This window comes from Podarcis vaucheri (genome assembly GCF_965113315.1).
Source record: "Podarcis vaucheri genome assembly, chromosome: 3".
Lineage (NCBI taxonomy): Eukaryota > Metazoa > Chordata > Lepidosauria > Squamata > Lacertidae > Podarcis > Podarcis vaucheri.
This window is the reverse complement of record NC_138761.1, coordinates 90922488-90945628: the sequence shown is the minus strand read 5'-3', so window position 1 is coordinate 90945628 and position 23141 is coordinate 90922488. Positions and strand designations below refer to the sequence as shown.

At 41.8% G+C, this 23141-nt stretch overlaps 1 protein-coding gene across 17 annotated transcripts in view; it reads left to right on the top strand.

Annotated features, from left to right (window-relative positions):
• Positions 1-1071: 1071 nt before the first annotated feature.
• Positions 1072-23141, top strand: part of PHF3 (PHD finger protein 3) — a 44331-nt gene continuing 22261 nt past the window's right edge. Inside the window, exons 1-4 of one of the 17 annotated variants that reach the window (XM_082218140.1) lie at positions 1072-1378; positions 8972-9240; positions 20171-20326; positions 20783-22586. In XM_082218140.1, the coding sequence (XP_082074266.1) occupies positions 8997-9240; positions 20171-20326; positions 20783-22586 (2204 nt within the window). In that variant the 5' untranslated portion in view covers positions 1072-1378; positions 8972-8996. Of the gene's footprint in view, positions 1379-1414; positions 1493-1731; positions 2021-8971; positions 9241-19834; positions 19906-20170; positions 20327-20782; positions 22587-23141 lie in introns of those variants that run through there. The other 16 variants (XM_082218153.1, XM_082218152.1, XM_082218147.1 and 13 more) reach the window with 16 other exon arrangements.

Below are 23141 nucleotides of genomic sequence, written 5' to 3'. Positions count from 1 at the left end.
ATGCCACGTGTTAAGTCTTTTAGGTATCATGAAGCTTTGTGCGGCAAAATACACACCTATCTGAAATATGTTTTTGGATCACAGCACTTGACTACATGATGGAATGTAGCTGTATTGTAAAATTAAGTCCATGCAAATAGAAAACTAGATACTAGGGAGATCATAGGTATTAGGTTAGCTGTCTGTCTGATATGTTATCTTTGTACTTGAATTGATTTTTTTTCTTTTCCATGCACTCCCTCAGTTATGCAGTGCAGCAATTTTATCATCTCACCCAGATGTGTGTTTTGTTGTTGTTAAGTAGGCCTCAGAGGAATTTACTTCTGAGTAAACATGTTTTGAATTGCACCATTAGTAACAGCAGTCCCCACAGGCCTCTGGGATTTAGGGAGAGCTAAGCGTGTGACTCTCTGTGCACTATCTGAGCCTTAGCACCTCTAAGCTATTTTTAATTTCTTTATATCCATTTTTTTTTAAAAAAATAATCCTGCACTTCAGCAAGCACCTTCAAATTATGTGATAGGCCATCTTAAAGCTAGCAGCAAAGAGAGAAGTACAGCTGTGCCCCTATTTCGATGGTTATAACATTCTCTTTCAAACATATTTATTTAAAATACATAAAATGAGGGGGGTGGGGGTGGAGGCGGCACACAAATGAATTTCCTTAGGAGACCTTTTGCGTACACAAGCTCCATGTCATAGCGAAAGGCTCTTCAGGCTGCCACCCCGGAGGCGTTTGCCGGGAAGCAAATACCATTGAGCTCGGTAGGGTTTACTTCCGAGTAAAACGTGCGTTAGGTGGTGCACCGTAAACGTTAAGAAAAGTGAAACCCGGGGGAGAGGGTCGCACGAGAGGAAGATATTATTCAGCAACATCAGTCAGCAGCACAGGTCTGTACGCAAGAGGAGAAGAAGAAACAAAACAAATTAACCGCCCCACGCTCAGAAAACTCGAAATATGTTTATTTATTACGGGAGATGGAAGGCAAGCGTCAAAGCGCACGCGCAAAGCCACGCGCAGGGTAAAACAGCGCCGTCACGTGACCTCGGCCTCCGGCTCTCACTACCCGACGCTTTCAAGTGAGGCACGCGGGGCCTCCAGCGTCGGCACGCGGCCAGCCGGCCCACGAGCGGGAGAGACCACCTGCTGGACGGGAGTAGGGGGGGGGGAGTCGTACTGTATTTCTTTCCCCCTTTAGCCAGCCGAAGCAGTCCCGTCCGTCCGTTTTTGTCTCCGCCCACTTCCAACTCCCACCCCCTCCGCGTGCCCTTTCCACTTCCGCACAGCAGCCAGCGAGCCTTCCTTCCTTCCCTCCTCCTCCTCCTCCCCCCCTCATCCCTCCTCCCCGGCCTGGGGCTGCGGAGCAAGAAAAGAGACGTAAGAGAAGGGAGGGGGAGGGGAGAAAAAGGAGCGCGGGGGGGGGGGAGAGAGAAAAAAAAAACAACCCAGTAGCCGGCCAAGAGAGGGAGCGCGTGCCCCTAGCCGAGGCAGGTAAATATAATCTCTGGGCGGCGGCGTTAGGAGGGGGGTTCGGGAGCGCGGCCTAGTTGGGAAGCTTCGCGCGGCGGGGGCTGGGGGTTGGGGTTACTATTCGTAGTGAACGGATCCAGTCTCGCGCAGTCCAGCGCTAACCCCCCCCCCCGCCACGAACGAGTCTCCGCCCGAACCCCCCGCCATCCGGGTCTTCGTAGCCTCCTCTGTTTTAACCACCGCCTCCCCCCCTCCACGCCGGGGGCTCCTGACCCCGCCCCCTTCCTCGTGTGCCCCGTGTCAGGCTTCCCCCAGGAGCAAGGGCCCCTCGTGCTCCCCGTGGAGGGCCTGTGGCACAGCTTCCCCATCCCTTTCCCTTCTGTTCCGAATACCACTTCGCTGCTCCCTTTGGGGACTGCTAATTCATCCCGATTTTCCCCTGGCCCCCCACCCCACCCCCAGTTTAACAGTGTTAGCTAGCCATTTTTTAAAGCCATGGTGGTTTACTCAGCAGTAAGGCCAAGCGAGTCCAATGAGACTTCCTCCTTGGTAAGTGTTTTAGGATTTCGGCCTTTTTTTTTTTAGTGTAGAATTGTTTATTAAAGTATCTGTTAAACTGCCTTTCATTAGTTAGCTATATTGTGCTTGGGGGTTGAGGGAGAAGGGGTGGTGGTTCCTAGTGGTCATGCAAGCATAAGACCCAGTCATAATAGCTTTAAAATGCAGCAGGGCAGATCAGACAACTAAAATGCTGCCACACAGAAAAGTGCTGTAAGTCAGAAGAAGTAAGCCCCCTTGGGCTCCATAGAACTTAACTCTCATGTGTATAGTAGGGATGGAGAAGCTGTGCTTCCTTGGATGTTGTTTGACTCCAGCTCCCGTTGGCCCTAGCAAACATGTTCAGATGTCCAGGCCAGGGATGAAGAGAATTGTAGTGTAGTAGCATTTGGAGGGACACCGATTCTCCAAATCTGGTGTATCTCCATCTCTGTGTCCACCTTGCAGATTTCATTCCTCTGGTGATGGTTATTTATCAACATGCTTGTGCAGTGTGTGTGTTGGTCCAGAATAACTACTGTTCTTCAGGACCACTTGGACTTGTATTATCACACTTTACACCTAAGCATGCATTGAAAAGGTAGAGAAAATAAGAGTTGGTGAATAACTAATTGGCAACAAATGTTCTTGCGTATACACCCTTACCTTTGCCTTGCTCCAAAACACTCTGCACATTCCCAAGTGTTCAGAGTGTTCAGCCAGTAGTATCACCTGACTTTTTATTACATTACTCAAGCCTGTCTTCACCCTCCCACTCACACTGATCAGCTGCTCATATGCTTGTTCCTGATGGTTTTTGAATTTGCTACAGTAGCGTGGTCTATAAGTTGATGTCTTTTTCTTAATCATTTGCAGATTAGCTTCTCTAACAAACCTTGGATGTTTTCACTGATATTTCTTACTGATTGCATCCTAAGCATTTCTGGCCTTTCAACTTCAAATGTGCATATTTAGAACCTTCTCAAGAATGATTAGATTTTTATACTTTTAAAGTGTAAGTTTGAGAATTGCTCAGCCACTTAAAAATCTTTCACCAAATGTAAGATACGCTTTTATAGTATAACATTTTTATTTTTTATTTATTTTATTTATTTAACTTTATTTATACCCCACCCTCCCTGGCCAAGACCGGGCTCAGGGCAGCTAACATCAGGTATAAAAACAATTGATTAAAATACAACTTAAAAACAAGATTAAAATACTACTTAAAATGCACTTAAATTCACTTAAAATGCAGCCTCATTTCAGTGGAAGCCCAGATCAAAAACTGTTTGGGGGGAGAAAACGTCAAATCTTCACCAAGGCCAACTATCCAGACAGGTCCTACGTGGGCCAGAAAAGCCAGGGAAGTCCCCAAATAGGGATTCCATCACAGAAGGAAAAGGAAAGAGGGGGAGGGAATCAGGCTGGTTCCAAGCCAAAGGCCAGGTCGAACAACTCTGTCTTACAGGCAAGAAAGCAGATCCCGCAGGGCCCTGGTCTCATGAGACAGAGCGATCCACCAGGCGTAGCCAGTGTTGAAAAGGCCCTGGCCCTGGTTGAGGCTAATCTGACTTCTTTCAGTTTTTCAGACTTGCTTTACAATAACTTTTAGCACTTGTTCATGGTGTAGTTCTTAATTGATATATTGTGTTTTAATGTTGCTGGTTTATGGTTACTTTAAGAGCAAGGTTTTTAGGGATGCCTAAAACATACTCTGATCCATCTAATAATTATTGGTTTGGTTGCAGCATTCAGACATGCTGTGAAAAGGCTGCAGAGCCCCCTGCCTCTCAACTTTCCATCTTGTTCCTCATCAACTTCCTCTGTGATCAAATGCTACAGATAATTTGTTATTATGCAGTTGTAGCTATCACATGTTCAGGTCTTAAACAGCCCAGACCAGTTGTGTTTATTGAGGAGCCCTACCGATTTTGGGGGGGAATTTACAGAAGCCGTAGTTCCACGTTGCAAATGGTAATTTTATGTCTGGTGTGATCTGTGGCCAGAAGGGGAAACTTCTCAAGAATTAAAGCACAAGGATGAAGTAATTATAGTTGGGTATGAGAAATGTTACTGCTGCACATTTTGCTGAGTGCATCCATAGCACTTGTGGTGTTTTGTGATATCTCAGTAGCCAGTAGGTGTGTTAGATATATATACAACAGTCTCTGTGCATTGGTTGCTTATTCTGTAGTGTGTATAATGGACTAAGATGGAGAAAGTACTTTGATTCAGGGGGAAAAAAGTTTTGGAAAGTGTTGTCACAATATAGCCATGCCACTGAAATTATGTACAAAATAAGCAACAGAAAGGGATGCAGGTCATGGCAGTTAAATTCATCTGAAATATTAATTGTATTAATTTACAGATAATTTTCAGGTTGACTTTAACTGCCGTTTCCTTTTAAACTACTTTGGCTTGTAAATAAAGTAAGGAATTCTTACTGTTCTTGGTACCACTACTGTGTTACCTGTTTCACTTCCGTTGCATCTCTCTACCCCAGCCATAACAACTTGCTCCTGTTTTCCCCTGTACTGTTCAGTGCTTGCATGTTTTCATGTGGAGCACCCTTCTCACTGTAGAACTTCAAAGATTTCTCCCCTCCTGCCCCAACATACACATTTTAGAGTAGATGAAGAGTGCTCTTTTGGACTGTATCATCTGTATGCCAAATCAATGCCCTAAGGGTTTGAAGAGAGGTCTTTAGTAGCTGCTTTGCAGTCTTGGAATTCATTTCCCTTAGAGTTACATTGTGGTTCAAGTCTCAGTGTTTCTTGGATACACTATCAGACTGGATATGGTTTAAGCATATGTTCTTTTTACATTACTTCTAAAAACATGGTTATTTTATTCTGATGGGTTCACGGTGTCATACTTTCAAATCACCAATATGTGTGTTGAGAACTAGATAATGAATGAGATAGAAATTGATTGAAATAAATGAAAATGTGCACTACCCCAGTCTTTAAAAACTGCATACTAGTTGGCATGCTTTTAGGCATTTTGAGATGAAAACAGTTCGTTCTGTGTTTGGAAGAAGTATCCTGGTTGTATGACACATTTGTCTGGGCTAGCTTGGAAGAGGACAAAATGAAACTGCACACCTGACTGAATTGTTCTAGCCATAGATCCTTGTATTCCGGCTTTTGATTTCCTGCTAGATTATGTTGATGACTGATGAAGTGTTTCATATGATCACCATTGCTTCTTTTAGCCTTTCAGGAAGGCATGCCAAACTTGGTGGCCCTATATTACTGCCTGCTGGAAGGCTTATAAACATGTTGTTTTTTGCACCCCTAAGCAACATAGGTGGATATACCATAGTTGGGACATAGCTCCTTAAAGGTTGTTCTGATTAGGTGGATTACCCTCAGTTTTTGGAAATGTAGACAATTCAGTTGTGCATGAGCAATGGACAAAGCATGAATTCTTTACATAGAAATTCAATTATTTCTCTGGTACTTACTTCAAGTAAGTGTGCTAAGGATCAAAGGAAACTGCCCCATATGAAAGAGCCTGACTTACTTTGGTTGAGGTTACTGAAATTTCAGCTATAGTTGCGGTGTGTTTATGTGTGTGCTTTTTAAAAAGGGAAGTGGCAGAGCAATCTAGTTTTGTTTTAAAGTACAGCTGAACAAGTGAAGAAACTTTAGCTTGGAAGTGTTGTTTCCTTAATTTTGGAAATTAAACTTGTTGACTTGAAATACATTGTGATACAACATTGATAATATTCTGTATTATCTGCATAGTCAAATCTTACTCATAGTGCAGTCCTCCACAAATCATGGGTACTGACAGAAGTTATGAAAACGTGACCTACTACTTGTGGTTTCGCTTAAGCACCTGTTGAGTGAAATTGTCTGGGGTTTGGAAGGCACAAGACACCTTTAGTGAGATTGAAATTAATATGACATTCAAATTCCACTTTGGAATCTGTAAAGGTGGATTTTGAAATCAGATATTGGCTTAAATATTTTGAGTCACACTCGTGGGTGGGTTCTTGTTTAATGTTCACAATTCATCCTTGACATTTTGAAATGTTTTTTTTAATCCTTAGACACTCTAATCAAAGAGAAGGCAACATCTTTTTTTTTAAGCAATTGAGAATTAACTGAGGCATAAGTATATTCATCACTGCAGTTCCATTTCTGTTGTGTTCTGGCTCTGTCCTGGCATCTAGATATTGTGGGTAGTGGATTGTGGTTGCAATTGGACCCATGCCAGTCACAAAATGTGCCTGGCCCCTTGCTAATTTCGAACACTGGAGCTAGGCCTTTGCTCTGATTCAGCAGTACTATTCTTGTGTTCTCAAGGCACTTAAAAACAGTGGAAATTATCTAGAATTGTGATTTCCTGAGGATTGTTGAGAGATAGCTTCTTCATATGAGCTTGGGCTGCTTGGGTCTCCTCCAATAGTGGGTCTATAACTTACAAATGGTACCTTGAAGATTATGGAACTCATAAGGCTTTTTGCATATCTTTTAGAATCTCCTGGACTGATGTCTGCAGATGATCTGGGACACCTAACTAGTGTTAAATTGAGTGGAGAATAATATTTTTGTTTTTCATTCTCTGTAATATTCCTTATATTGATAGCAGTTGCAATGCACAATATGTAGTGCACAGTATAAAAAAATGTAGGGACCGGTTACTCTTTGAGTTTGGAAGATTGCTTTGATATTTTAGCAACTAGAAGTTATCATTCCTCCTAGGAGTTAGCCATGAATGTTGAGTGATGGATACTGGTGGCAGAGAGCGCATAAGGGAAATGGGGTGTCTTTTGCCAAAGACTCCCATTTGCAGACATCAGCTAACTACACAGAATGCTTCTATTTGAAAAATGACCCAGCTTCTACAGAGACAAGAGCTGATATAAGATAGATACAAAGCTGCTGCTTAGAGCATTCAGAGACTTCTAGATTTTTACAGTGATGCATTGTTTCAGATAAGAGTCCTTTACAGGTGATGCCTTGTGGATGTAGCCCTTTAAATAGGCAAGATGAAGTAACCAAAGCTGGTTCCAAAGTTGTAAATGTCTTGTGAACAGAAACAGCTTCCTAGCGCCCTTACAATAGGAAACAACAGTGTACCTTGTGGTATATCATAATTACTGCCAAGGGTTTTTGTGGCAGACCTCAAGCACAACGAACTCTCATTAAACTTGAATTGAATCCTGACAGTTGGTGGCTTCAGTCAAGCAGTTCTATGACAATGCAGCTAGTGTTATGACTTCTGCATAATCAAATTGAAAAGCAACAATTACCTGAAGTAATCACATTTACCTAATTAGAAAATGGCATTCTTTCAGTAGGCAACGCTTTAGAAGCTTTGCCAAAAGTGTGGTGGCCATGATGCTTTTGAGTCTTTCAGCTAAATTTTGAGTCTTTCAGCTAAATTAGTTTGCAGAGATTCTAAAAACTTTCCCAACAATTGAAGGTTTGACTGTTGAAATTGAAGCTTATAAGGGGAAGTTCATCCATCCCCTGTACATTTCCATAGCATTTACTGTTTCCTGTATGCAGACATAAAACTCTGCTAAAATTCAGCTCTCCTTAGACTTGTTGCAGTTGCCTATCATAACTGTAAATGGTAGAGTTTTATATGCTCTTCATATTAAAAGGGTCTTTTGAATTGAGGCTGGTTTTAATTCAACAACTTATGTCTGGAGAGATATGTTAGTCTTTGCTGATACTGTTTTATCTTGGATAAGAGCTTCATAAAAATTACTCTAACTTTTATAATAAGGCTTAATATTATTTTTCATGTATTAAATTGAATTAATATAGGAATACATATCTTAACTTGTTTTGGATTGAAAGATGGCTGTCACATTATGTTGGCAGATTTTGACATATCTGAGATACTGATTCTCCCTTCAGATTACAGTTTTTCAGAGTTAATATACAATTTAGTCAACTTCCAGTGGGGATTTAAAAAAATTAGCTGTCTATTTGACAAGATGATCAAATAAGAATGCTTTACTTTTTAATGTAAACCTAGGGCTGATGTACACTTCTGGTGGCAAATACAGTGGTGCCCCGCAAGACGAACGCCTCGCAAGACGGAAAACCCGCTAGACGAAAGGGTTTTCCGTTTTGGAGGCGCTTCGCAAAACGAATTTCCCTATGGGGTTGCTTCGCAAGACGAAAAAATCTTACGCGTCCCCGCGGGGTTTTTTCGCTCCCCCCCTTTTCCTAAGCCGCCTATCAGCTGTTCCGCTGAAAAACCCGCTTAACAGCTGATCACGGAAAGCCACTAGACCGCTGTAGCGCTAATCCACTAGGCTGTCAATGGGCTTGCTTCGCAAGACGAAAGAATCACGGAACGGATTCTTTTCGTCTTGCGAGGCACCACTGTATGGGTCTGCAAAGCTTGACTGATCCTTGCAGTTAGATAGGGGTGGGGTTTCAGTTTCTAGGGGAATAGAAGCAGGTGGGTGTGAGGTACTTAATTCTTCCCTTGCTGCTTTTGCTCACATCACAATTCTTTTCTCCACTGTTTTTTCTCATTTTATGTGGGAGACCCCATACCTGGGAAACTTTACTGAGAGAAAAAGAGGTGCAGGAGGGGGTTTCAGGGGAAAAGCAGTGGGCAAGGGTATGCTCTGAGACCCTTTACAATTATTTTACTTCTCAAAAAAAGTTTGCAAAATTAGCAAGTGGGGAGAAACTACAGTGCTTTTGTTCTGTAAATATGGCCCCCTCCGTGGCTCGGGTTACCATGTGTGCATTTGACCCATATATAAAGTTTACCAAACCTAAAATTAAATTGCTAAGTTTTTTGTTGTTGAAAATTATTTTAAATAAAGCAAATACAATTTTTTAATAAAAAGAGAAAGAAACTATTTTTGAAGAGGTATTCAAAATAGTAAAAAGCCAGATCAAATTTATTAATAATTTTTAGGTAATTTTATAATTCATAGCTTCTTTTTCTTATGGTATTTTTCTTGTCTTTCTATAGGGATTAAAGACACACAGGAGTCTTCATGGATATAGTTGATACATTTAATCATTTAATTCCTACTGAACACTTAGATGATGCCCTATTTCTAGGATCCAACGTGGAGAATGAAGTCTGTGAGGATTTTAGTACAAGTCAAAATGTCTTAGAGGATTCGCTGAAGAACATGCTCAGTGATAAGGACCCTATGCTAGGATCTGCAAGTGCTCAGTTCTGTTTGCCTGTTTTGGATAGCACTGATCCCAATTTCCAGATGCCTTGTTCAACAGGTAAATCTTAATATTTTTCAAGTATACACTTTTGAATAGAGCAGAAGCTGGTGTTGTTCCATTTTGCTCTGAAAACACGAATCCTTCCCCCCCCCCCCCCGCGCTGCTTCATGGCTTGGAGCCTAAGGTTAAACCACTAGCTTTCCTTCACTTCACTTGAGGTAACCATTATATTTATTGAGGAGCTTTAAAATAAGTTGTGAAGAGGAATACTTAGGATTATTTTCAGATAGTGTTTATCTTACTAAAATAGGGATTTGGTTTGCATAGCATTGCAGTTTTCGGTTGCACTCGTTTCAGAAAGTGTACCTCTTGATTTGACTGAGGTACTTTTAATTTGTATACCGCCTTTCTATATTCCTATTTAGGAAGGCAGTTTGCAAGCTGAAGAATTCAACAAAACAGACAGCAAAGATCACGCACCTAACAATCTGATCCAATACAAAAAAGTCATGATAAAAGCATAACTTTAAAATAAACAACTTGCATTGAGTAAAGTGGTGTTGAGTAATCCATTAGAGTATAATAGTAAAAAATAAAATTAAATATCAGCAAATAATAGTTAAATAGTTTGCACTTAACAATTGCAATAAATAATTACTAAACTATAATCAATAAAATTGATGGCAAATTACCGTGCATAAAATACCTCAAAGCATACAGCACCATGTAAAAGGATCAAATTGAGAAACAAGGACACACAACTTACAAAACTACTAAAAAAAAAGAAGCCCTGAACTCTTCTTCTCTTTTCCCAGCTGTTTCTGCTCTTCTCAAAGTCATTGTCTGGGAAATGCTCCTAGGGCTGGAGGGTGGGGCAAGGCAGGTGGAAAAAGCCATTGCCTGATGGCCAGCACAAGCTCTCTCCCCTCACAGTTCTTTATTTGGAAACATCTCTCTTATGAAGGCTCCTCACAGTGGCAGCAAATCGTCATTAAAGGGTTTACAGAGCAGATTGGATATGCAGTCATCAGGTAGATGGTGTTTCAATTCAGAAAGTTTCCTTTGGATGACTTTTAGGGGATTTACTATAAAATGGTTCTTTTGTTTGGGGTGCCTACTATGTTAGGTACTTTTAATGTTAACATTCAAGTTGACTGCCAGCCAGGAACAATGGGGTTGAATGGAGCGCAGAGCCACTGGGCCCTTCTGCTTCCAGTGTTCAGGACTGGAGGTAGGAGGTACAGTGGAAATGTTATTTTCCACTGCACCGTTATCAGACTGTCTTATACTGAGTAAGATTATTGGTCCATCTAGCTCAGTATTGTCTACACCAGGGGTGGCCAATTCCCAAGGGACTGCTATCTACTGTATTTTTCGTCCCATAGGACGCTCCGTCCCATAGGACACACCTAGTTTTTTTTTGGGGGGGGGATAAAGGAAATTCCCCCCTTTATTTCCCCCCCCCCAAAACCAGGTCGGGGAAACCTCCTTGCTGTCCCCCGAGCTTGTGGGGCTGGCCAATGTCTGTCCGGCGGGCGGGGCGCTCTGCTTCAGGGCGCCCCTCGCGCCGGGTGGCAGGCTGCTATCCGCAGCTTAGGGAGCCCTGCGGAACCTCCCGCAGGGCTGCCTAGGCTGCGGATGTGTTCCCGAAGCGCCGGGTGCTCTGCTTTCAGGGCGCCCGGTGCTCCGGGAAGCAGGCTGCTATCCGCAACATAGACAGCCCTGCGGGACCTCCCGCAGGGCTGCCTAGGCTGCGGATGTGTTCCTGAAGCCTGGAGAGGGAGAGGGCTCCATGCGCACCGACCCCTCTTGCTCTCCAAGCTTCAGCGAAAGCCTGCATTCGCCCCATAGGACGCACCCAGATTTCCACTTCATTTTTGGAGGGGGAAAAGTGCGCCCTATAGGGCGAAAAATACGGTACTTCTTTCAGAATTAAGAATTAAAACCTGGCAGTGATCTACCACCTTTTTTTAGGGGTTCAGGTCAAAGTTGTTCAGCTTATTTTAGAGAGGGGAAGTGCGGCTGGGAAAATAGAAGGAGGATCAAAAGATTGCTGTGGATCTCCCTCTTCCATTCCAGAGATCAGGAGAAAATGCAGGGAGGGAAGAGGGGGCGAGGCGGGGCCGTTTGCTTTTGGGGAAAAGCAAAGGAAAATGAGCCCACGATCGACAGTGATTGACTGCAACCTGTTGGACATCCCTGGTCTACACTGACTGGCAGTAGCTCTTCAAGATTTCAGGCAGGAGTCTTTCTTAGTCCTACCTGGAGATGCCTGGCATTTAATTTGGGACTTTATATATGAGAAGCAGATGTTCTGCCAATGAGCTGCAGCACTTCCCGCAAAGGAACACCTCAGAGATTGTAGCTTATTTAGGCTACTGATATATTGGAATCTATATGTCTTTTTGCAAATAATTACACATCTTTTTCAAACCCATGCAAGCATTCGGTCTCCCTTCTAAGCAAGTGTTTAGCCACCACATGATCCTAACATCCTGCTTTTTCCATGTTATTGTTGCGGGCAGCTCCTGTTCACCCAACTCCTCCTTGAATATTAGTGTGGAAAAGAATAGGAGGAATTTCATGGCATTTATTTATTATTTAACCATTTCTATACTTGTTAATTTAATATACAAATGCAAACAATTAAAAAACAACACAGTGCAGGGTTAATAAAAAGCAGTGTAAACCCACACAGCAGTGTAAAATCAGTAAGCAACACTTTAAAATTAGCAAGGAGTATACAAGATAGCTTTAAGAACTAAAAGCAAGGAATTTAAAAAGCCTGGGAGAGGAAAAAAATGTTTTGCATATCATTGAGCATTAAAAGTGGCTACTGATGAAAATTGAACTTCCATCCGAAGGCAATGTGTTTAAAACTCTTAAAAGAAACATTGGTCAGACATAATGATTTCCAGAGGGCTAACCACCTCAGGCAACAATTCTGTAGTTGCTTACTTCGGATGAATGGGGCCCATTCAACTCAGTAGGACTTATTTCTGAGTAAGATTGTATAGGTTCTCTCTGTTAGTCTGATGCAGCAACGGTTTGTACCATTTTAAGACTAACTTGGCTTCTGATGAAATTGACTGTAGTCCACAAAACTTTATACCATAATACATGTGTTAATCTTTATGGTGCCACACTACTGTTTATTTGTTTTCATGGGTCAAACTGTAGCAAATGCTGTTGTTTTGAAGAAACAGTTTAAGAAACCAGTCTTTAACTATGCTTTTATCATCTTTTAATCAATGAACCTTACACTGAATGGCCTTAGTAGAAAATTACTGAGTACTTTTCCAGTCCAGGATTCCTGCTATGGCCACGGTGGGCTCCTAATAATGGTATTTTTATACTTGGGATTTGGTTGGAGACAGAACAGTTACGCAAAGATGCAGAAAAAGCAACCCCCCATTATTAATTTTTTGGTAGACACTGACAATTTATTGCAAATATTGTTGGAAAATAGTAGTAGCTATGTTGACTTTTCTCTTTTGGTCACTGATTTTGACAGATTTTATAGAAAGGAAATTGATCAAACATTTTACTAGCAATTTGGCTTATGCTTCTGCCTCTTCCCCATTAAGTTGTGCATGCTGAGCAAGCGTTGAATGTCTAGTCAGAAAAGTCACAGTCCTAGCCAGAAATAGTTTGACGGTAACCAACATAGCATTGGCAAACCTTGGTGTTCCAAATTTCAGTGGCACCCTGTGTGATGCCAAAATCTCTCCCCCAAGCCCTACTCCTCGTCTCTCACCTTCTATTGGATGTCATAGTTGTGGTGCCTCATAGTTGCCCCAGTGTGAGTGTACCATTTGTGCTCTCTTAGATCTCTGAACATACTGTACCTTGTTGAATGCATGATATCCAGCTCCCTGGAATGCTGGGGTAAGGGAGATACAGTTTATGGAAGTTTCTGAAGCGTCTGGGGCACTTCATAGTTTAGATTTGATGTATCAAACGTAACTCTAGTAGTTTGTATCCAGTGGTGTCCTTCAAGCTGAAAGGTTGGTTTTTTTTATAAAAAAAAAATCCAGCATAGATTTTCAGTCAGTAGGGAGGTGGGAGGAAATCTTTCCACTTCCTGCTCCCCCCGCAGCCACCCCACTCCATCTCCCATGCTATTGTAAAAGGTCTTTCAGTCCTTTGGAACAGAGTTTTGGGGGTGTGCATAGTGGAGGGGGAATCAGCAAAAACAATTTCCTTTCCCATTCCACTGATAAAAGCACCTGCTGGATCAAACAGCCTTTGATTAGTGTGAGGGACACTATTGGATTTAACAAAATTCTTTTAAGAACCTGACATGCAATATGTTATAACTTAGCAGGTGGCATTGATAGTTTCCATTGTCAGCTTACACTTTTCTGAATTTTCAGTGGGCAAAATCTAATAGATAGTTGAGTATCCTAGGGTATAGCGCAGGGTATTTGATCTGAAAGACACTGAGGCATTTACAGATAGGTAGCCGTGCTGGTCTGCCATAGTCAAAATAAAAAAATTCCTTCCAGTAGCACCTTAGTTGGTCTAAGGTGCTACTGGAAGGAATTTTTTTATTTTGACTGAGGCATTTGTATATGTAGATTTCATAAATCTATTTTGTGCTGAGCTATAAGCATCTGTTTCCAGTTTGGGCCTGCCTGATCTTATCTTGCTGGTGTTCTTGGTTGAATAGCAGATGGCGGCTCTTTTTCCTTTGGCCAATGGATGAGGTCTGAGTTTCTGTTTTCCCTTCCTTCTGCAGTCTTGGGGCAATTGGTAGCTGGAGCTGACAATTCTTTTGGCAGGTGTGGGGAAAGCACACCTTGAGCTGCCCCTTCTATTCCCAATGGATGGGATGAGGCTGGTCTCCTCCTTAACATGATGTTCTTCCTGGGATGCTAGAGGAACACCTTCCCACTGGCCCTTGATATCCTGACTGATCGTACAGAGCAGAGTGTGCTGCCTTTCAATCCTACAGCCCCATTTTTTAATTAGCTTGTATAGAAGCCTAATATAAAGGCATCCTATATATTAGGGTTGCCACACATCTGAATTTTCCCGGTCATATCGAGAATACTGCAGCTGCAAGCAGCGTCTGAGCAGAAATCGGCTAAATGTCTTGGAAGATCTGGACGTATGGCAGCCCATGTTGGCTGGGTCATTGTTGCTGATTTTCCTTAGAAATAGCTCAAAAATGTCTTATTTCTTTGCAGTTTTGCAAAAAAAGCTCAACTTTGGCTCAAAATAAGAAGCTCAACAACTTTTTTGTCTGGATTTTTACTTTTTGAAATATGGTAACCCTGCTCTATATATAAACATTGATGCCTTCTTTTCTCCTTACCCTAATATTTGCCTCTAGTAGTTTGCGCTGGTGGTTGACAGTTCTTACAGACCTACCATTGCATTTCTAAAAATATAGCTTTTAATATTCTAAGACCTTTGTTCTCTGAGCTATCCTCCTAATGATGTGATAGCAAATTGAACTTTTTGTGTGTGTATTTGCTTTGATATATGCTCCTAAAGGGTGTTTACAATCTGACATCTTGTTCCATGGCTTTCTCCCTTCCCCTCATCCCCTAGCTAGTGTAATACTAGTTAGCATATGCTTCTATGCTCTTTGGCTAGGATCCATAGTTTCATGCAACTAATTCTGTGCGCCCACTGGGGCTTTGACTTGTTTGCTGCATGGCAAACTCAGGAGACTTTCCCAAGCGTGAAAGTTTATTGAAGTCAGAAATAATTTTTAAATAAACTTTATTGAATTTATTAAAATCCACTGGGTGAAAGTTCTTGGGTTTCTTTAGATACTGACCATTGTTTCGTAGTGTGGTGAAGCTGTCTGGCAGGTTTTCTGTTTCCCTTGGCTCTCTTGCTTGAGATGCAAGGAAGGCCCGAATGGATCCTGCTCTTCCATCAGTCTACCTAATCAAGCTAATAACAAATGGTGAGCATTGTTAGAGGCATTTCCCTTTATACTTCTCTTCAGACTGGTTTGGCTACTTGACATTTCTCTGTGTAGAGCAACCTCTGGACACAGGTGCATGGAGGAGAAGCTTTCTGACATGGTATATCCAAACTTACAGGCAGGGCAATATCCAGGTGGCATGGGACCCAGGGCTCCCTGTTACATTTTTATATAGGTGCAAGTCTGCTTCTGAAACAGTTCAAGGAGGCGGAACCAGTGCTAGAAATTCTGGTATATAAGGTGGTCGCCTAATGGCACCTTGAATCTTATGTTGCGGTCGCCACAACAGAATGTCTGTTCGCTAGGGGTTGGATGAAATGGCCCTTGGGACCCCTTCTAATGCTACAGTTCTATGATTCTATGATCTCTGTAGCTTGCTCTTATAACAGTTCACTTGCTCCAGTATGCAAGAAGGAGAAACATGCACAGTGGAAATGAAAATGGTATGAATTATGGAGTAGGATAGAGTTTTTTAAACTGTAGTTGCCAACATGGCGCCCAGAAAGCTCGATGTAATTGCAATTGGATGTGCACCAGTAGCAAAAAGCATCTGGCTAATTTTGAACACGTCGGAGCAGCGTACAGTCCCATGTCTTAAGAGCAAACATCTAGAATAATCCTTAACTCCTTTAAATAGATGCTAGGGATTTAACTTATAATAATAGTAATAATTTATTATTTATACCCCGCCCATCTGGCTGGGCTTCCCCAGCCACTCTGGGCGGCTTCCCACAAAATATTAAAATACCGTAATACATCAAACATTAAAAGCTTCCCTAAACAGGGCTGCCTTCAGATGTGTTCTAAAAGTCTGGTAGTTGTTGTTCTCTTTGACATCTGGTGGGAGGGCGTTCCACAGGACGGGCGCCACTACCGAGAAGGCCCTCTGCCTGGTTCCCTGTAACTTGGCTTCTTGCAGTGAGGGAACCGCCAGAAGGCCCTTGGTGCTGGACCTCAGTGTCCGGGCAGAACGATGGGGGTGGAGACGCTCCTTCAGACATATTGGACCAAGGCTGTTTAGGGCTTTAAAGGTTAGCACCAACACTTTGAATTGTGCTTGGAAACGTACTGTGAATCAATGTAGGTCTTTCAAGAGCGGTGTTATGTGGTCTCAGCTGCCACTCCCAGTCACCAGTCTAGCTGCCGCATTCTGGATTAGTTATAGTTTCCGGGTCACCTTCAAATGTAGCCCCAACTTGAAATTGTATACATACAAAATACACATTATACTACCACCAGGCCAGCAAAAACAAAACAAAGAACTTTAGAACTTTAGGGATTGTGTTATAGCAGTTATTTCTAGGACACATGCCTTATCCACTTGCTTTGTACAATAGCTTTGCTAATAGCAAAATGTAAAATTGTATTTAATGATATTCTCCAGTCTTTTCAAATATACTTGCTAATGCATAATACTGGCAGAGCCAAATGCATATGTGCCTTTCTTTACCCAAGTGGTTTGAGTTAAAATTTCAGAGGCAAAGCAAAATGTGTCATCTGATGTTTGGAAATTGATAGGTGGGCAGTCCCACCCACCTGTCTAAATGGCCAATGAGGATTAGGCTATTAAAGGATATGGATTACTGACTAGAAATGCCTCCCTACTGGTTCCACGTTTAGTTCTTCCAAAGCATAATCATTTAGTACTTGTAGAAACTTGACTCTTCGTTATGACTACATTTTCTTTTATGTTGTCAGATTTCTGGTAGTTGGAATTCATCCCTTGTTGCTTCATTTCCAGTGCATGTTGCATTTCTTTCCTTTGGAGTTTGGTATATTACCTTTTTCTGGTGTTTGTGTGCATGTATATTTATTTAAAGCATTTATTTTTATTCAGCTCAAAAAGCTCCTATAGTGGCTTAAAGGTAAAGGTAAAGGACCCCTGACAGTTAAGTCCAGTCACGAAAGACTATGGGGTTGTGGCGCTCACGGTGTTTGTCCACAGACAGTTTTTCTGGGTCATGTGGCCAGCATGATCAAGCCGCTTCTGGCGAAACCAGAGCAGTGCATGGAAATGCCATTTACTTTCCCTCCGCAGTGGTACCTATTTATCTACTTGCACTTTGACGTGCTTTCGAACTGCTAGGTTGGCAGGAGCAGGGACCGAACAATGGGAGCTCACTCCGTTACGGGGATTCAAACCGCCGACCTTCCATCCGGCAAGCCCAAGGCTCAGTGGTTTACACCACAGCGCCACCTGCGTCCCCTCCTATAGTGGCTTACATGACATCAAATAAAAATACAATAGTCATTACCAGTAGGTTTACACTTAAAAGACATGATATAAAATGGATTGGGGTATGGGGGAGAAAACAAGTAAGCTTAGGACCAATTTTTAAAATTATATAGTATTCCTATGAGACCCCCTGGAATGGAAATAACTGAGGGAGAGGAGCAGCTCAGTGGAGCTGGTCTCTCAGCAGAGCTGATGAAATGTCACGTTCACTGTCTACTTCCTTAATTAGGAAGATACTGTATTTTAAATATTTCCACATTATGCGTGTGGTGATTCCTAATCCAACTAATTTACTTTATTGTCCTAATCATTTTGTTGTTCATTTATTCTAGAAGATAATGGTGGCAAGTGCTTCTTACCCATTATGTTTTTCTGTCTTGTTGCATCTGAAAAGGCCTTGAAATTATGAAAATCCTCTTTCCTTTAAAAGTTGCTGTCGTGTGCGGGATTTTGCAGTTAGGAGGCATTTCTTCTGGTGTCTCAGAACAGTTGCTTTTGATTTTTTCCGTCCTGTATCTTTTTGATTTTTTTACAAAAATGTGCAGAACATTAGATAGCAGCTGATGTTCCTGTGAATGAAAATTGAGATTATAGTGAGGAATGTAGGATGCCTGGGGACAAGTCTATTCACCCGCTTACTACACAGTATATGAAACAGTAGGGCAGGGTGGGGAAAACTCCATTCACCCTTCCTTGTTGGATAGTGGAGGCTTGCAGAAGTATTTTTCTCTGTTGCCTTGTTACAGAGTCTACCTCTTCTTTCTGAGTCTTCAGATTGGTAAAGATGGAAGTGAAGGGGTTGTATGTGGAAGATCCTTCCCAGCCCCCCACTGCCGCTTTAATATGCTGTTCTCCTTCCTTTCCTTTTATCCTTGTGGGTAGTTCTTTTAAAAATGCAGGTCAAAGTGAATAGAAGTATGAGCAGGGGCATCTCTTAAGGGGCCAGTTTTAACATAGGGCTTCTCAGTTGCTGATTCCTAGGGTTGATATGACATTGATGGAGTATGACTGCAGGTGTCAAAATAACTGGTGTCAAGATGCTGAAACTATTCTTAAAGTGGCAGTTTTGTAGAGAAGTATAGATTTTGGGCATATTTCACTATAACTTAATATATTTATTTTGGCCTGAAGTTGAATGAGTTTTAATGTAGTTTTAATGTATTTGTATACACTGTCTTGTGTACAAGGCTTGTATCCAGTGTAGTGCTAAGGAACTGCCCTGTAAGCACAATGATTTCTACTAGCACAAAAGGACTTCCCCGCTGCCACCCCCCGCTTGCCCCCAGATGTGTTCTGGGGTTTTCCCTACTACTTCAAAGCAGATTTGGGGAGGGGAGGGGGGGAATGGGGTGACGGGGTTGGATATCACCCATTAAATGCTGTATATAAATAATTCAGATAAACAAATTAAGGAGATTCTGAGTGATTAGCTTTGCCTGCAAAAGCTGTTATGACTTTCTTAAAATTGTGAATCCTAGTGTAGGTAGGAAGATGCCAAAGTGAAACAGATTTTTGTATGGGTGCTAATGGAAATGGTCACAACTACCTCCTACAGCTTTGTCGCATGTAGGGGAAGAAAAGTTGGAGAAGGATTAGAATTAAAAGTTTCTTAGGGCATTGTGAATAATTGGCAGTTGTAATCATATTTGAAAGTGTGATATTCTGATGTCTCCTTTAGTTTGTTGTTTTGGGGTATGTTTTTTTTCTTTTACTTTTTTTTACAGGACTTGTAGATTATGTTGTTATGCTATCTAGAAATAACAAGCCAGGAGGAAAAAGAAACATAAGGACAAAAGCACCAGCTACTTTTGAATGAGTTTATGTCATCAGGGCTGGATGAATTGCATCCCAGGATAGTAAAGGAACTTTTTGATGTACTCTCGGAGCATCTGTCTAACACAGACCTTTATCTCCCACCACCTGCCTCATGGGCAATCCAGCCCACTTGTTAAAGTTGACTCCTGAGGGAGGGGTATGCTTCGCCAGTGCATTCACCACAGGGAACAGAGTGGGTCTAGTCACTCCATGGATGAGCTTGAGGGTTCAATCCTAGAAATGAATTGATTGATGGATGAGTGTCTTGCAGCTCACATAACTGGAGGGCTGTTTAGCTTGGCCGAACAGAAGTTGTGCAGGCCTGACTTACACTCCTCATGTGTGAACTGGCCTTAGTAAGAGGGTAGGAATATGGCATTTAACATTGATCCTGTGCATTTTTACATGGAAATAAATCCCACTGAGTTCAGTGGGGCATATTCCAGTTAAGTGTCAGAGGGCTGCAGCCCTAGGCTATGGTTCTCAGTCTCTGACTGGGAGCTTAGCAGGTGAGTCATCTATTCATAATTCTCATGATGCAGACTAACATGTTCTGGATTTTAAAAATCTAAAAGCAAATCTCTAAAATTAAAAAGGTAAAGGAGATTGTCACTTTTGGATCAGCTCTTTCCATTGTTAAATTCTCTTTCTCTTAGGTGGGAAGGGACAGTGAGGGGACAGCTGATCATTTAAGGACTGAGAACTTCCTGTGGCAAATCAATAAAATGTGAGTCCTTTAAAATTGGCTATGACTCTTTCTCAAGGACCATATGTATGAGAAATATACTGCTCTGGATGACTACTTATTTTACCTGCCCAGTGGGATAGTTTGTATATCATGCTTCCTAATTATCCCTTCAGTCTTATTTCTCTCTGTGCCCCCTCCCCATGCATCATTTCCCTTTAGTTAGTCTAAGTCTCCCAGCTACTTTCATGAGACTGCAGCCCTAATAGATACTTTTAAGGTTTAGGATTTTTATTTCTATTTTTAGTTGTTGGACTTGATGATATTATGGATGAAGGAGTTAAGGAAACTTCCTGCCGTACCATTGATGAAGATGATCTTTCACCTAACAGGAATTTGAGGGACCAAATGGATGGAACGTCAGTCAAATCGCCAAGAAAATCTCCACGTCTAATGACACAAGGTAGGTCTTCTGAGGAAGTTCACATTTATAGACAGCAAATCTCTGCATTTGATTTAGTGTGGGCTGAACAGTGTATTGGAGTCTTGGTTCACTGTTGAGTGAACACATTCAGATACCTAAATGTAGTTATATATATTCTTTCTTCTTGTGTATTATCACTTATAAATGCTTCAGATTTATATTTTAAGTGGAAGTACATTATTTGCCATCAGCAGTCTTCCCAGAGATAATGAGAAATTGTTAATGTGTTAAGATAAACTTAGGATCACAATGTTAAGTTATACGAATAATCTTATTTTTAGTTTGCGATGCAATCCTATGCATGTCTACTTTGTAGTAAGTCCCATTGAGTTCAGTTGTGCTCATTCCAGGTAAGCAGGTACAGAATTGTTCCTTTTGTCTGTTATTTGGCAGATAGATAAAAATACTAAACACTTCATTTGTCTTTTTTAATAGAACCAGTACGAAGTCTGCGGCAGAGCACACTAGCCAAACGTTCAAATGCATCACCATCTGTTAACCCCAAAAAATCAGCTGTGAAGTCTGGATCTGCTCAAAAGGGAGGACTGAAACAGCAGGATAAAGGGCAGACTAAATGGGAAAATAGTAGTGCCAAAGAGCATCCAAGAGATACTGAGCACAGTCGGAATGAATCCTGCCAAGAACAAGAGGCACTGGAAGTATTATCACCACCACCACCTTCTAGCAATGCAGAATGGGTTGTGTGTTGTGCAACTTCAGATGAAGTGAAAACAGATAGTGAACATAAAATTCCTAATCAGACAAAAATAGAGGAAGCAGCTAATGAAGTAGGGAATTCTTCTCACTTACCAGGGACCAGTTCCCCAACTAAAGAAACTGAAAGCGTGACAAAAGTTGTGCTACCCTATGGTGGTGGTGGAGTAGGCTTGGAAGCATCTGCCTTTACAGAAACTAATAAAACACAAAATAACAGTCTAGTTAAAAATGAAGGGAATGAGACCATGGTTAATAAATTCACTTCTGAAATGCCTTCAGATGAAAAGGCAAACATTGAATCTGAGGAGCTGAATGAAACTAAAATGGATGAGGAAAGCAAGGAAACAGGGAAGGCCGATACTCCTTTTGTTACAACAGCTTATGAGAACGCAAGTGAAATTCAGGAAACCCCTTCAGTTCAGCCCAGTTTTGTAGATGGAAAGCCTGCCTGTGGCTCAAGCTTGCCAGCTCATCAGATCAGCTTGCCAGATGACAGAAAAGAGCCATCAGATGACTCTAGAAAGGCTGGGTTGAAAGATCTTCCTTTAGGTAGCATGGAACTTGACCAGATTGATTCAAAAGGTGTCAATGCCACTTCTGCCAAATCAGAAACAAATACTTTAGAAGATGGTATTGCTCAGTACATTCCAGTCCAAGCTATGCATCAGGAGGCTGACAGTGTAAAAATGGAAGTGCATGAGTCACCAGGCTTGCAGGAAGATGGGCATACTGGCATTTCATCAAAATGTGTAAAAAATTTGAAGCCCAAGCACCCCAAGTCTAAACAAAATAAAACTACAGCTGCCCAGCAGAAAACAGCTTCCGTAAACCAAGAGCTTCACGGCAAAACACATACTGTGTCAGCTGTTCACAGCCAATCTTCAGTAAGTCTGAAGCATCAAGTGGAGGAGCATGGGGATCTCCAGCATTTTCATAAGCCAGTGAAAGTTAAGAAAAAACATGCAGATAAAGATGTGAAGGCCCAGGGCTGTGAATCTGGAATGGCATTAAAGAAGCCTCTGCAATTGTTAGGGAAAAACATTCCACGGGGCCAAATCCCACCACAGGTACGGAAGATGTACGCAGAGAGAGCAAGCGACAAGTCTTCCAGCCATCATGCGGGTTCAAAAGAAATATCACACACAGTGTCGGGACCAGCACATCCTAAACAGGGGCAATTAGCACACCACAACCAGAAGCAGTTACTGAAACACCCCCTTCTTAAAGCCAATAATTGTGTTAAAGAAGAAGGAGGGAAAAGAGATTCTGCAGGTGTGCCTCTGGATAATTTGAAAGAGGATGAAAAAGAGAAACTGAAACTCAGAAAGTTAGAGAGGAATCTTCAGCCTCGACAGAGGAGAAGCAGCAGAAGCCTTTCAGTAGATGAGCCTCCGTTGTTCATTCCAGATAATATCTCTACTATAAAACGAGAGAGCTCGGATCACCTATCTCCCACTGAGAGCAAAAGTCTCTGGGTACCTAGTAAGCAGTGTGGGTTTTGCAGAAAACCACATGGCAACAGGTGTGTGTGTGTGTGTGTGTGTGTAGGTATATGTTTTTGTTGTTCAGATGTTTCATTAATCAGACACCTGCTTTTCATGTCCTGGAGTCTAGCACCCAGACTATCTTTTTTAAATTAACCACAAAAGCACCCTGTCAACTTTCCAACATTATAGGCTCTTGAGCTACACTTTCTTAAGAAATTAGGGTAAACAAAATAGTGATGAGCTGTGATTACCCAGCGTAATAGTTTGAGTCTATTCATGTTTACACTGAAATAAATAATTGCTGTGTTCTGTGCCGTCTGTGGCATAGTAAGTGTGCTTCATGTTGCAACATTGCAAAATAGATATGCAGAAGAGGTTTCTCTGGAGCATTTCCTGCTGCCCCTCTCACAAAAACCAGGCAATCTGTTGGTTAACTTTGAACAACTTCTGTGGGACCTGCACTAAAAAAAATGATAGCTCCAACTGGTTGAATAGCTAACATGCTGCATAAACATGATGCATAATTTTTTGGTATGGGGGATAGTAACAGTGATGTTTGCTAGATGGAGGTATGTAATTTTCTCTGGGAT